At 39.6% G+C, this 13,699-nt stretch overlaps 1 protein-coding gene across 2 annotated transcripts in view; it reads right to left on the bottom strand.

Moving 5' to 3' along the window:
* MALT1 (MALT1 paracaspase) overlaps positions 1 to 13,699 on the bottom strand; it is a 62,852-nt gene that overhangs the window by 31,427 nt on the left and 17,726 nt on the right. Inside the window, exons 3-7 of one of the 2 annotated variants that reach the window (XM_082641450.1) lie at positions 10,155 to 10,276; positions 5,754 to 5,913; positions 4,131 to 4,309; positions 3,618 to 3,714; positions 2,761 to 2,793 (exon numbers count right to left, since the gene is read on the bottom strand). In XM_082641450.1, coding sequence (XP_082497576.1) covers positions 2,761 to 2,793; positions 3,618 to 3,714; positions 4,131 to 4,309; positions 5,754 to 5,913; positions 10,155 to 10,276 — 591 coding nt within the window. The remainder of the gene's footprint in view (positions 1 to 2,760; positions 2,794 to 3,617; positions 3,715 to 4,130; positions 4,310 to 5,753; positions 5,914 to 10,154; positions 10,277 to 13,699) is intronic. The other variant, XM_082641451.1, reaches the window with a different exon arrangement.

Raw genomic sequence — 13,699 nt, 5'->3', positions numbered from 1 at the left:
ATTTAGCACAGATAGTAAGACTGACAAAAGAAGTTGATTTTTGCACTGTTGAATTGCGTTATAATGTCTTATCAGGTTAGGACTTTTAAAATGCCATAAAGGAGAAGTCATGCAAATTGTGAAGAGGAGAGAATGTGGTTGTGGACATCAGTTAGGACTCCTGAGCTATTACTACTTTCATTAAATGACAAAAAGCTAAATAGACTCATTCTTAATTTGATCAAAGTTTTAGATATTCTGGCCAATTATTGGATGAAAACAATCAAGAGACAGGTTTGTCTATGGCCTCAACTATACACTTCATGAAACTAATTAAAAACCTCAAATGATATTTTTGAGAATAAACTTTCAATTTTAGAACAGTTCAAGATTTACAGAACTATCGTGAAGATACTACAGAGAGTTTCTACATACACCCATACCTAGTTTCCCTATTTTTAACATCTGTTGTTAGTAAGGCGTATTTGTCACAATTAATGAACCATTCATGTTCTTTTATGTTCCAGGACCCCATTCGGGACACCACATCACATTTACTTGTGTCTCCTTGGGCTCCTCTTTGTTGTGACAGTTTCTCAGACTTTCCTTGTTTTTAATAACACTGACAGTTTTCAGGATTATCGGTGAGGTATTTTGTAGAATGTCTGTAAATCGGGATATGTCTGATGTTTTTCTCCTGGTTACACTGGTGGAATGTGTTTTTGGAGGTATAGTGGTTTCAGAATTGTTAGCCTGTAGAGCCTGGCTAACAGAAAGAAAATCATCTAAGCAAATACCTATGACATTATAGCCATCTATTGTTCCTTTACAAATTGTGTGAAGATAAAAATTAACATTCACAATAAATTATAAATGCTATACTATTCATAAAATATTATGCAGTAACTTCTATGAGATATAAAATCAACTACAGAGTGGTATCAGCTAGAGTACAGGGTTCTGTACGATTTCTTCTGCCTTCTGTGTTCACTCATTCCCAGGTACTTAGGTTAGCACCTGTTCTTCCATCCCATAATCAGTGAGGTTGCCTCATACACTTGCAATAGGTTTAGATTCTTTGGTCATATTCTGTGTTCCATCCTGGGATCCCCCTCCTCTGACCTCCTAAACGATTTAAAACCTGCATATATGTATTTACCACTACAGCTGCCATATAGAATATTTTCACTGCCCTAAAAAAATCCCCTGAGCTCCATCTATTCAACCCCCTACCCCGTCTCCTGATCAAGTATCTTTAACAAAGCACATAAAATAGATCACATCATGTTCTACAGGTAAGAAAAAGATATGGTATGTTGGGACATTGTTAGCATGTGCCACTCCACCAACTATAAAATGCCTCAACTTTGCAGATTTTTTTAGAAAGAAGAGTTGGATCTAATTTTTCCATCTGAAATTTTTCGAGTAGTTTCATAGTTGGGTTTTCATCTGTGTTTGGAACAGATTTATCTGAAAGTTATTACTTAATAGTGTGTTTGCCACTGCAAAAATTATAGGAAGAATCTTTCAGGTAAAGAAGCAGCAAGGTGGTTAATATACATGCATTACCCAGAAGCTGAACAGCAATGCTAGTTTATGTTTATTCTTAGAGGTCTCCAACGTTAGGAGGTTTTAAAAATCATGCAATTAGGTGAAAAAGGAGAAGGAAGAAGAGTTTGGTTAGGATTTCTTTACATAGATTCCCTCATGTAGGGCCCATAGGTCACAGGATTAGAACTGCTTTATGCTAGAGAATTCCTGTCCTCAACTATGACTGGGATGAAAACAGTAATTATAGTATTTCAAAGTGACACCATAGCAGTATGAAGGACAGGAAAACCAGGAAACATAAGATTTAACATTATTTTTTTACTTTGCTCAAGTAGAGCCTAAGGGTTTATAATAAAGAGGCAGAAATTGAAAAAATACTTTGCTATCCACAAACCTAATTTTGCAAAACAATGTGACATCACACTAGGGGAAGGTAATTTAAGTTTTAAAATTTACTCATTACAACTTATGTGCAAGGCTTTGGTTAATTAAAACAAGATAAAAGTTTATGTTAAAATAACTTTCAGTTCTCTTTAATCTACCATGTCACTTTTACCATAATATATAATCTTCAACCTTGTAGCTTCAAAAAATGGATCTTATAAATTTTATATTAAAACAGGATATTTAATATTTGCTAAAGCATGCGTTAAACAATAAATCTCCTGTCCTGAAACTGTTATAGAAATTACGTTTGCATTTGAGAGGCATCTTACCATGGCTAAAGGATAGATAAAATAATCTAAACAACTATCCATGACAGTATAGCCATGTATTTTTACAAATTTTATGAAGATAATTAACATTAAGAATTAATTGCAACTGTTCACTATTCATAAGGTGTTGTACAGGAGCTTTATTTTTTAAATTTTTTGGCCACACCATGCGGCATATGGCATCTTAGTTCCCTCACCAGGGATCGCACCTACACCCCCTGCAGTGGAAGCGCAGAGTCTTAACCACTGGACCGTCAGGGAAGTCCCAGGAACTTTATTTTTATATGCAACAGAAAATCAATTTAAAATTAGTTGTTTTAATTAATGTCAGTTTAATAGTGTCTCTGGTAATTTATTAACCCTCAAAGACTAAGATACAGTATCCTTCTATCAAAATTTTTTCTTATAGCTAGTATTTTTTCCATCACTGCACTCAATAAACCAGGGCACTCCACCAATCCCAAGAGGAGCCAGCATGCGGGATATTTGGTTTCAAACCAAAGGATTACACTACCTTCAGTGCACTCCACTGCCTCATCTGTTCTTCCTTGTTTCAGAGAAAACAAATGTGAATATGTTGTAATTCATGATCTTAGGAAGGGCAGCCATCAAGCAGAGATAAATAGCAGAGAAATATGTTGACAAACCAACATATGCATCAATATCTCCTCCTACTGACAACATAACCAAATGCACTAAGCTTAACCAGAACACACCCCCAAATTATGCACTTCATAGAGGGATTGTTGATTAATAATCATTCTTTTCTTTATATGCCTGTGATTTTTTTTTGAAAAAATGGTTTATTAAAAATCTTTTTCCCCTAAATCAAGGGTTTTTTTTTTTTTTTAGCTAAAGCTTTAAGGAATACATTTTTGCCATAAATGTTTAACATACAAACTATAAAAGTAAAAAAATTATGAAAAAGATCTCAATAAAATAGCCTTTTTTTTTTTTTCTTTTTTTCTTTTTGCGGTATGCGGGCCTCTCACTGTTGTGGCCTCTCCCGTTGCGGAGCACAGGCTCCGGATGCGCAGGCCCAGCGGCCATGGCTCACGGGCCCAGCCGCTCCGCGGCATATGGGATCCTCCCAGACCGGGGCACGAACCCGTATCCCCTGCATCGGCAGGCGGACTCTCAACCACTGCGCCACCAGGGAGGCCCAAAATAGCCTTTTTTTTACAGTTCTTTCTGCTCTTTGTATGTGAATCCTGATTAGTTTAGTATGTATGCTCTCAAATTTCTACTTAAGCATCAGCAGATATTTTGTTTAACATACCATTAAATTCAATGGGTGAACAGAATTTCCACTGTTCAAACACTTCATTTTATATGGCTCCATTTGTCAGAATACTGAGCGATACTGCTTACCTACGATGACTTCTACTTTCTTGCTGTTTTGACTGTCTCGATCATTATATACACGACACCAATAGGTTCCTTGATGTTCCAAATCCACATAAGGCACCTGTATCAATATTAAAACATTCTCACATTTCCTCAATTTTAATTTAAGTGGCTTGGAGAAAGTTATTTTGAGTTTTTTTTTTTAAACCTACAAATCCTAACATTTCAGACATTCCTAGATTATTTCCATTCATTAGGTCAAAATTAGCAAGCAAATAATAACAATGAATCTAACAGTGGTGAGTCTGATGCAATACTGTCTGACATTTTTCATACAAGCACTTACATGTGGGCCGGTGTTCTAGCCCTTTTGCAAATATAAGAATCAATTAATATTAGATAATAAAGAACTTGAAAAAATACTGAAAACATTAAAACACCCCAAAGAATATGAATTTTAATATTCACTGTAATTTTCAATTATACTATTTATTTTACATATTAACCCCCCAAATATCCCCAAGGCCAACTTCCTACCATGTATAGCTTTTTTGTCTCATGTGTTAATGGTGATTCATTTTTGAACCACTGGTAGTGAGGAATAGGGCTTCCAACAGCAACACACTGTAGGATCAACGTGCTGCCAGGCATCAGCTTTTGGGACTTTGGTTCAATACAGATTTGCAACTTAGAGTCAGAGACGCCATCCAAACTTCCTTAAATTAAAAGAAAAATATCACGGAACATAAATAAAATCTCTAGGTTAAAAAAATTTTTTTAATTAAAAAAATGTTTTCAAGTTCATCCATCTTTTTTTTTTTTTTACAGTCTTCAATAGCATCTCCCAAATGATGTTTCATAAAACTGTAGCACATCTAGAAATATTAAGAGATGTTCTGTGGATAAAAGGATGCTGCAGACAAATAAGTTTAGAACATTCTGGGTTAAACAAAGTTAAACAGATGTCTTTACTGCAGGACTTCTCAGTTTTCCAAGTGTTAGTATGCATTGTGTATTTAAGAGGGGAAAATAGTTTAAGTGGTTTCTAAATGTGTTTGGCCACAGAGTCTTTTCGGTGGGAGCAAAGAACATAAGCATCTTGAGTGATGTTTCTGTTCAAAACAGAAAGCTCTACGTTCTGCTGTTTCATTTAACTTGCCTTCTTAAAATTAGGAGTTTTGTTATTAGCACTGAATAAATATGGATGGGTTAAGCGTTATCTATTGAACGCTCATCTGTTACTCTCTAAGGGCCGTGAGGACAGAAGTCTTGTCAATGTGATCCAGTAACAATGAAACTCAGTGTCTAGCACATTGCAGGTGATCAATAATATTTGTTGAATGAATAAGATTCCATTTATAAACATATTAAAGTTAATTACATGCACAGAAATATTCTAGGAAAACATAAATCACTCAATTAATCATGACTATTTCTAGAGACTTTATTCAGGTATAGGAAAAGCTAAATTGAGAGAAGAATGGAAGACAGACAAATTGGCAACAAAAAGTCTGTTTCCCTCATTCTTTTTGTCTAGCAAAAATGAAAGATATGGTTCTTGACTGTTTGTGTGAAAAAATAATACCTGATGGCTACTCTTTAGAGTACACTGGGTTTTTTCCTTGATCAATACTAGTTAGGACTAAAAAGATGGATGGCAAAAGTAGAAAACCAGTTGGATGAAATGATTCACTGCAGCAAATGATGTACTATATGCCCTGTCATGCCTACATCAACTCTATAGATAGTCTTTATTCCACGACACAATTTTTTAGAAGTAACACAATAGTTTGGGAGAAAAAGTATAGAAAGGAACTGAAAAGTGAGCAAGACGGCATTAGATTTCTCTTCTCCTCCACAACCAGAGACCACAACATTTAGACCCATGAAAGGTGGCAAGTTTGAATAGGTCAGCATCAGGGCCAGACTGAGAAAGGTCATGTCAGCCCAAGACATCTGCATGTCCGTCTTGTCTGTCTATCTATACATCACATGGGATATGGGATAAAATACTATCGACTGGTGACATTATATTGGGTGAAGTACATATGTGAGTACTATCTTTGATACTTTGAAATTATTTATTTAAAAGTAAACATTTAAAATAAAATTTAAAAAAGGAAGTTCCCATCCCAGCATTCAAGTTACTTTATCACTTACTCTGGAAGCTTTCTGTTACTTCTGTGACATCACAAACATCCAGCTGTGACCACTGGCTAAATTCGAAGGTGAAATTATTATTAACTCGACAGACATAAAAGCCTGCATCTTTTATATGCACTGTGTTAAAAATAAGTTCTGATGCATTTCCATTCGGAATCTGTGAAAGAGTCAATGAGAGGATAAAAATGAATAACTCATCAAAACATACCTTATAGGGCCTCCCTGGTGGCGCGGTGGTTGAGAGTCCGCCTGCCGATGCAGGGGATACGGGTTCGTGCCCCGGTCTGGGGGGATCCCATGTGCCGCGGAGCGGCTGGGCCCGTGGGCCGTGGCCGCTGGGCCTGTGCGTCCGGAGCCTGTGCTCCGCAGCGGGAGAGGCCACAGCGGTGAGAGGCCCGCGTACAGCAAGGAAAAAAAAAAAAAAAAAAACAAAAAAAACATACCTTATAAAAACGTGCTGTGCAAAATGTATGATGTTCTTGGAACTTTGAAAAGTATATCTTTTTCTCCCCCAAGTTCTAAAATATCTGTTACTTAAAAAAAAACATTTTGAGTAACTTGGGACTGAAGTCTTAGAAAATCAGTCTTCTACAAATCTGTTAACAAGAGAGTTAAGCTCTCTCCCTTGTATCTTCCCCAAACTCACTAACAGAAAAGTATCTGTCCTTTAAAATTGTTTGATCATTAGTATCTAAAGGATCTAGAATTGTAACGTTTATGAGCTAAGTAGTCATACAACATGACCAACCCATGATGGAGTGAAGGGATCACAGAAAGTTAGGCCTGGCTGTTTATTTCTGTTCTGATCAAATTAGCTGTCAGTATATGAGCAAGTTATTTTACCCCAAGACCCCATTTTCTCATCTGAAAAATTCTATCAGAGGATAGATGCCGTGACCAATATGCTTCTTTCAAGGTCTGGGTGGAGAAGGGCTATGGGAAGCCTATCAGTGATGGGAAGGAAGGTCCATGCAAAGGTTTCCCAAGCTTTTTACTCCTGGGCTCTGGTCACCACGTTAAGTTTTCTTTCACCTTAGCCGCTCCCATCAATTTATCAGCACCACCCAACTCTGGCATATTGTCAAAGGGCTTTGTCAACTGCCTCGTTATATATTGGCTCCCTTGCAAAGTACTTTAACAAGCTCTCCCTCTCCAAACTCCAGCCAATTGAATTCGGCTCTCTCTCCTCTCAGAACCTGCACCAGAGAGAGAGCATTTTGATGAAGATCTGACAACTGGGATGGAGGCTGCCTTAGCACTGCCTGACCATCCTACCACGTGAACCTACTAAGTTTGCTTTCCTACTAGGCTATTCCTGTGTACTTTCTCTCTCCTCAGACCTCCTGCAATCCCACTTCTCTCAGCCATTGACTTTAGTCTGTGCTTATTTGTAACTCTCTTCCCGCCTGTTAAAATGGAAAGCATGTCTTCCTAACAAAGGTTACTTGGGCTTGGGTTGCATGGGGATCCTAACCACTCAGAACCCCAAAGCTGGTATGCAAATTAGTTCAAGCTGAAGATGTTTAGGATTCAGCAGATGCAGAAAGAAGCCTTATCAGAGCTTTCCTTATCTGACTAAAAGCAGAAACTTCTGGGAAATGAGGCTGCCATAAATTCCCTCTTCAGGGTGGCTTTTATTCCTAGGAAGGAGACCCAGAGGAAACCTACCATAAGTCCCCTCTCCAGGGAAGTTTTATAGAGCCATGAAGAAGATGGAAAGACCGCTTGTACTTGCATGCATAAATAGTGCCACAAACTTTCGCATCTCCTGTTTATTCTCCTAGAAACCCCTTTGTATATATTTCCTAAAGAAACACATTTGTTCTTCCCAGAGAGGCTTTTTCTCCTTCCTCCCTTTTTCCTCTAACTGTAACCAATCACAGGACTACTTCTTTTGTAATTTCCCATATGAATAAACTTCTCTTGTTAATCTGTATTTTTCCAGTTAATTCACAGGCCCCCAGGGACTGAGCATGAGAGGGTGGGAGAAAGGTTTTTTCCTCTCCAACAATCCCGTCATCCTCTCTGACTTTGCTCCTGCAATTTTCTCTCTGCTTTAGCATCTATTTCTCTCTTTTATTGTATCACTTCCCAAAACATACTCTAGTACCTTTATATCTTAAACAAAACAATCCCAAGTATACCCCCCGCTTGACCCACATACCTCTCAGCAGCACTGAAAATGCCGACCACCCCTTTCTTCTTGAAATACTTTCCCAAGGGCTTCATACCATTCTCTCCTGGTTTTCATCTTATCTTGCAAATTCTTCTTAGCCTCTCTACTGGTTCCTCCTCCACTACACAAACTTTCTTCTTTTTCTTTTTTTTTTTTAAACACATTTATCTATGTATTTATTTATTTTGGCTGTGCTGCACGGCATGTGGGATCTTAGTTCCCTGACCAGGGATCAAACCTGTGCCCCCTGCAGCAGAAGCGTGGAGTCCGAACCACTAGACTGCCAGGGAAGTCCCAACAAACTTTCAGTGTTGTCTCCCGAGGTATCCAAGCTGACTTAGATGCATTTAGACATCCAATAGGCACTTCAAACTTAACATGTCTAAAACCAAACTCTTGAGTTTTTGCCCTTAATCTCTTCCTCTCCCAGTCTCTTAATACCTCAGTAAATAACAGGTCCCCAGATGCTTAAGTAGAAAATCTAGGGTCATCCTTGAGCTCTCTTCCTTTTTCCTCAGGCTCCACATTTAATCTGTCGGGTTTGATGAACTCTACCTCTAAAATAAAGTGACTTACCCACTTTGATCCATCTCCACTGCCATGTCCTAATCCACACTACCATTATTTCTAGTCCAGTGTAGGCATTAGATAACTGGGCTTCTTGCTTTGCTCTTGCTTCCCTTCAAGCAGCAAGTTGGTGTTTTAAAAACAAAAATTCTAACATGTTACTTCTCCTACTTAAGACCTTTAGTGGCTTCTCCCTTTGTATCACCCTGTTTATTTTCTCACAGCTCTTAACTCACAGAGTTATCTTATTTGCTCACTGTCTTTCCCCAGTGGAGCTGGCAGGGCCCCTGTGTGTCGGTGCTTCACCATCCTGGCCTTAGAACCCGGCCTGGCACAAAACAGGTGTCCAACAAGTAGTCGTTAAATGAATATCTCCTGAAATAGACTATGAACCTAAGTGTGGTTTGACAAAACTCGACTGATAAGGGCTTTAAAATCCGTTGCAACTCTTCAAATCTACGATGCACTGCTCACCCTCTACATTCCTTCCCTTCTCAAGTCAGGACATAGTTCACAAATGATATACTTAATAGAGTAAGTTTTGTCCATGATTTCTTCCTCAAAAGGTGTTTATTAAAATGAAAGCCACTTTGCAATTGAGAAAATAACTTTAGTGACCATCTCTCGGGAGCCTTGGCACATAAACTATCCCATCAATTAAGTTCTCTCAACCCCTGACGATAGGAATTCGAGTCGCTACTAACAGTCAAGGATCCAACACAGGCCTGTCTGGTGCCAGTGCAGTCCTGTTACTGCAGTTCACGTCTGCCTTACATCACCTGTGTGTGAGGGACGGAAATGAAAAATTGTACAAATCCACACGTTTCTTCTAAGGCACAGGGTGATCCCATCAAAGGAAAGATGGTCATCTTGGAACAGCTCTTGAACTTAGTTTCAGATTTGCAAATGGAGTCTTAATGTTGAGTTGGAAAGAAAGTTTAGTTATGTGACTAACAAGCTGAAAAGAATAATGGAGTTTCAAGGTACCATCTAGGAGGGAAGTGAGTGAGGGGAGATGAATGAGGGAGAAGAGAGAAGCCCACCGGAGTGGGACACAACGTGGCCAGACCACTGAGAAATCCCCAGCAGCAGAGTGCTCAAAGAATGTTTAAGACAAGAGGATTCCAATATGCAATTTTAAATTATTTGTTGGGTGGCACGGGGATACAATCCTTCCACAAAAGGAATAAATGCCCCTTTCTACCGACCTGAATTTTACTTCAGAATCTACCATAAGAGCCTAAATCTTTTGATATAATACAGTTATGGTGAATGCTTAAAATAATATTGCCTTCCATGTTGCTTTGAAAATCTTCTAAAGATTTAGACTGGAACATAATCTGTTGTAAAGAATTTTGTATAGATATTTTAGAATGTACTGGTGATGTTTCATGTTTGTTAACATTGTTGCCCCAAGTACTCCTGATTTTCCACAAGTTTCAGAATAGAGAACTGATTTTATTACTGCTTACCAAAGTAATGATTACTGAATAAACACTTCAGTAATAACACAGATTCTTTAACAAGGACCTATCATATCCCTCTAACAAAATTCCTAAAAACACACTGAAGACAACAGGCTAATTAATTTTCTATCTTTCTCTCTTCTCATGACAGAGGAATTAAAAGACATTTAAAAGACATTAAAAAATTACCTCTTTATTCATTTTGAACCATTGATATTGTACAAAAGGATGCCCAGTTGCCCGGCAACACAGCTTCACAAACTGTCCAGCCAAGACTGCCTTGGATTCTGGGTTTACAGTGATCTTTATTCCTTAAAAAAAAAAAAAAAGTTATATAAAGTCAGAGAAGAGGGGTTTTCCTTGTTTATGTTTCTGAAACCAAAAGAAGAAATATTTTGGAAATAACCTGCATATTCATCCTGGTTATAAATCACACATTCACATCTTCTCCATCAGATGATGAGTTTGTGAGTTCCAGGCTCTGTAAAACCTGGAGGAAAGGAACTCACCTGCAGAAGACTTTGATCTACTGTACTTCCCCACGATTGGGGGAAAAAATTGTTTGCCATATTTCTTCAATTCTGAGAAACATTTTTTCCACATTCTAACACCTCTGAAATCAGGATGAGCCTTATCATAGCTGTCTGCATACAGCAGTCACGATGCTTTCTCTGTGCCAGCTCTAGGAATACTTAGTCATAAAGGCTTATCTGGTCAGCACTTCAACTGAGTTAGGTGCGCTGTTAGTAAGACAAGTGTGAGTTTAAATACCACTTAAATGTCTTCAAAAGACATATGAGGGACTTCCCTGGTGGCCCAGTGGGTGAGACTCTGTGCTCCCAATGCAGGGGGCCTGGGTTCGATCCCTGGTCAGGGAACTAGATCCTGCCTGCCACAACTAAGAGCCTGCGTGTGGTAATTAAGACCTGGTGCATGGGGCTTCCTTGGTGGCGCAGTGGTTAAGAATCCGCCTGCCAATGCAGGGGACACGGGTTCGAGCCCTGGTCAGGGAAGATCCCACATGCCGCAGAGCAACTAAGCCTGTGTGCCACAACTGCTGAGCCTGTGCTCTAGAGCCCGCGAGCCACAACTACTGAGCCCACGTGCCACAACTACCGAAGGCTGTGCGCCCAGAGCCCGTGCTCCACAACAAGAAAAGCCACGACAATGAGAAGCCTGTGCACCGCAACAAAGAGTAGCCCCTGCTCGCCGCAACTAGAGAAAGCCCGTGCGCAGCAGTGAAGACCCAACACGGCCAAAAATAAAAACAAAACAAATAAACAAATAAAAAAGACCTGGCACAGCCTAAATAAATAAATATTAAAAAAGAAAGGGCATATGATGTCAATGCTGTGATTTAGCATTAAAATAAAACTGTTCTGTAAGCAGAAAGGTACAGAAACAGAACAGCAGGATGTAAATTTGATACATGTGATGCAAACAGTTCTCATCTGAGAAATGACTACCAGCATCAGAACTTGGAAAACTTTTGACAGGAGCTTCCTGTCAAAGATCCTGGAGTCAATAATGGAATCCCTGCCCCCTCCCTCCTCCCTCTCTCTCAATCACTCCCTCTGTCATGGGGACGCTTGGGCAGCTCTGCAGAGAGGCCCAAGCGGTAAGGAAAGCAACTTGGGCCTCCTGCCAACAGCCGTGTGCATGAACCATCTGAGAAGAGGATTTCCCAGCCCCACTCAGACCTTCAGATGGCTGCAGCCCTGGCCGACAGCTGGACTGTCACCTCGTGAGAGACCCTGAGCCCAAACCACGCAGCTCCACCCCTCCTGGATGCCTAGCCTCGGAAACTCTGAGATAATAAACAGATGCTGTTTTTAAAATTTTTGGTTTTGGTATAATTTGTTATGCAGCAATAGATAACTGACACAAAAGGAAACAAAGCTAGGAAATTTTACATTTGCCAAGGTTTTAATACATAAACCTGGGTTAGTTGGCTTTCAGAAAGGAGAAAGCATCATTAACACTTATAAAACTTAATTTCCCATGCCTATTTTTATTTTGTTCCTCATGTATCCTGAACATGACCTCGTATCTTTTTCTTCTACAACCCATCAATCCAAAGGAACACAAGATTACCACTGAAGAGGAGACAGTCTAAATAACAACAACCTTAATACCTGAAAGGTACTAAACTTTCTAGGGACAAAATAGTACGTAAGGTAAAATAGGCATGTGAAATCCATGCAGGAAAGATACCAAATAAAACCAAAATCCAAAATGAGTAAATATTCATTGCATACTTATTACATTTGAAGGTCTGGAGACACCCTGGAAAATCTTTAGTAAATATAGTAGAGCCTCTCAAAAAAGAATTTAAAAATCTTGCCAAGGAAAAGCTTTCATATCCATTCATCCTTTATGTGGATGCCAAGTGAGCAAAGGATGGCTGAAGTAACAGTTTTTCTGAATTCTGTAATCCATGTTGGTCAGAAAGTACATGTTGAAGTCAGAAAATGGGATGACACTCTTACTTAAGCCAGAAAATTCACAGCACTGTATTTTAATGCCCTCATATACCATTCATCTGCCAGGAGAGACGTACATCACAACTTTAAGGTACAAAGATTCTGATTTTCAAAGTTTAGTTGTGATAAGAGAGGAAAAAAAGCTGCAACAACAACAGAAGGGAACAAGTATAAATCTGAAAAATACAGGCGCTGTGGTATATTGGCTTTAAAATTGGATGTCTTAAAGCCATCTGGAATGTAACGTCCCCAATCCCTCCTCTCCTCCGCGAGATCCCCCAGTCTCGTCCATCTCAGGGACGATAAACCAGGCTCCGGCCTCGCCCCAAGCATCCAGTTACTCAGGACGGAAACTTAGCAGCGCCCCCAAACCCCTCCTGCCCACATCCTCCTTCCCCACGTGTAATTCAGCTGCAAGGCCTGTCGCTTAAGCTTTTCCACGTCTCACCATCTTCAACGCCACGAGCTTAATCCAAGCCGCCATCCCCTCCTGAACTGAACTATTATCACAGCCTGCGAACTTTCTTTCCTTACTTCCAACCAGCAGCCCAATGTCTTTTTAAAACATAATTAATCCATATCACTCCTCTGACAAAACCCCTTACTGACCTCCCACTGGATTTAGAATAAACCCCAAGCTCCTTACACGGCCCACGAGGCCCTCGTGCCCACCAGGCTCCAGCCGAGGAGGGCCTCTTTCCTCCGGAAGACGAGCTCTTTCCTGCCTTTCCACCACCTGCTGGTCCTCTGCTGGATTCCCCCCTAACCCCCATTGTTTCATGACAGACTCTCTCATCATCCAGGTCTCCAGCTGGTCCAGGAAACATGAGCTACCTCCCCCCCTCCCACCCAGCATTATACTCGTCCCACTTTGTGGGCTTCACTGCCCTCATCACCCGAAGTCCCGTTTCTTATTATCTGTCTCACCTACTAAAACAGAAGCTCTTGTCTTAGCCACCAGTTTACCAGACGCCAGAATAGTGCCTGGCATATGTGAAACGGTGGGTGTTCCACACATATTTGTTGAACGAATGTGTATAATAATAACAAAAATGACTATAATGGCAATTTACTGGCTGCTTTACATATGCCCAGCACTTTGATCTCTAACTTTCAAAATAATCATGTGAGTTAGATATTAACTAGATCTATGTTACAATGAGGAAAATGAACTTACATCATTTGCAGAAAGTCATCCAAATTACCCTGTGTAAATTATTAACTTCTCTGAGATCCCTTTTTTTTCTCATT

This window comes from Mesoplodon mirus, assembly GCF_964341445.2.
Source record: "Mesoplodon mirus genome assembly, chromosome: 13".
Classification (NCBI taxonomy): domain Eukaryota; kingdom Metazoa; phylum Chordata; class Mammalia; order Artiodactyla; family Ziphiidae; genus Mesoplodon; species Mesoplodon mirus.
This window is presented reverse-complemented; position numbering and strand designations above follow the sequence as displayed.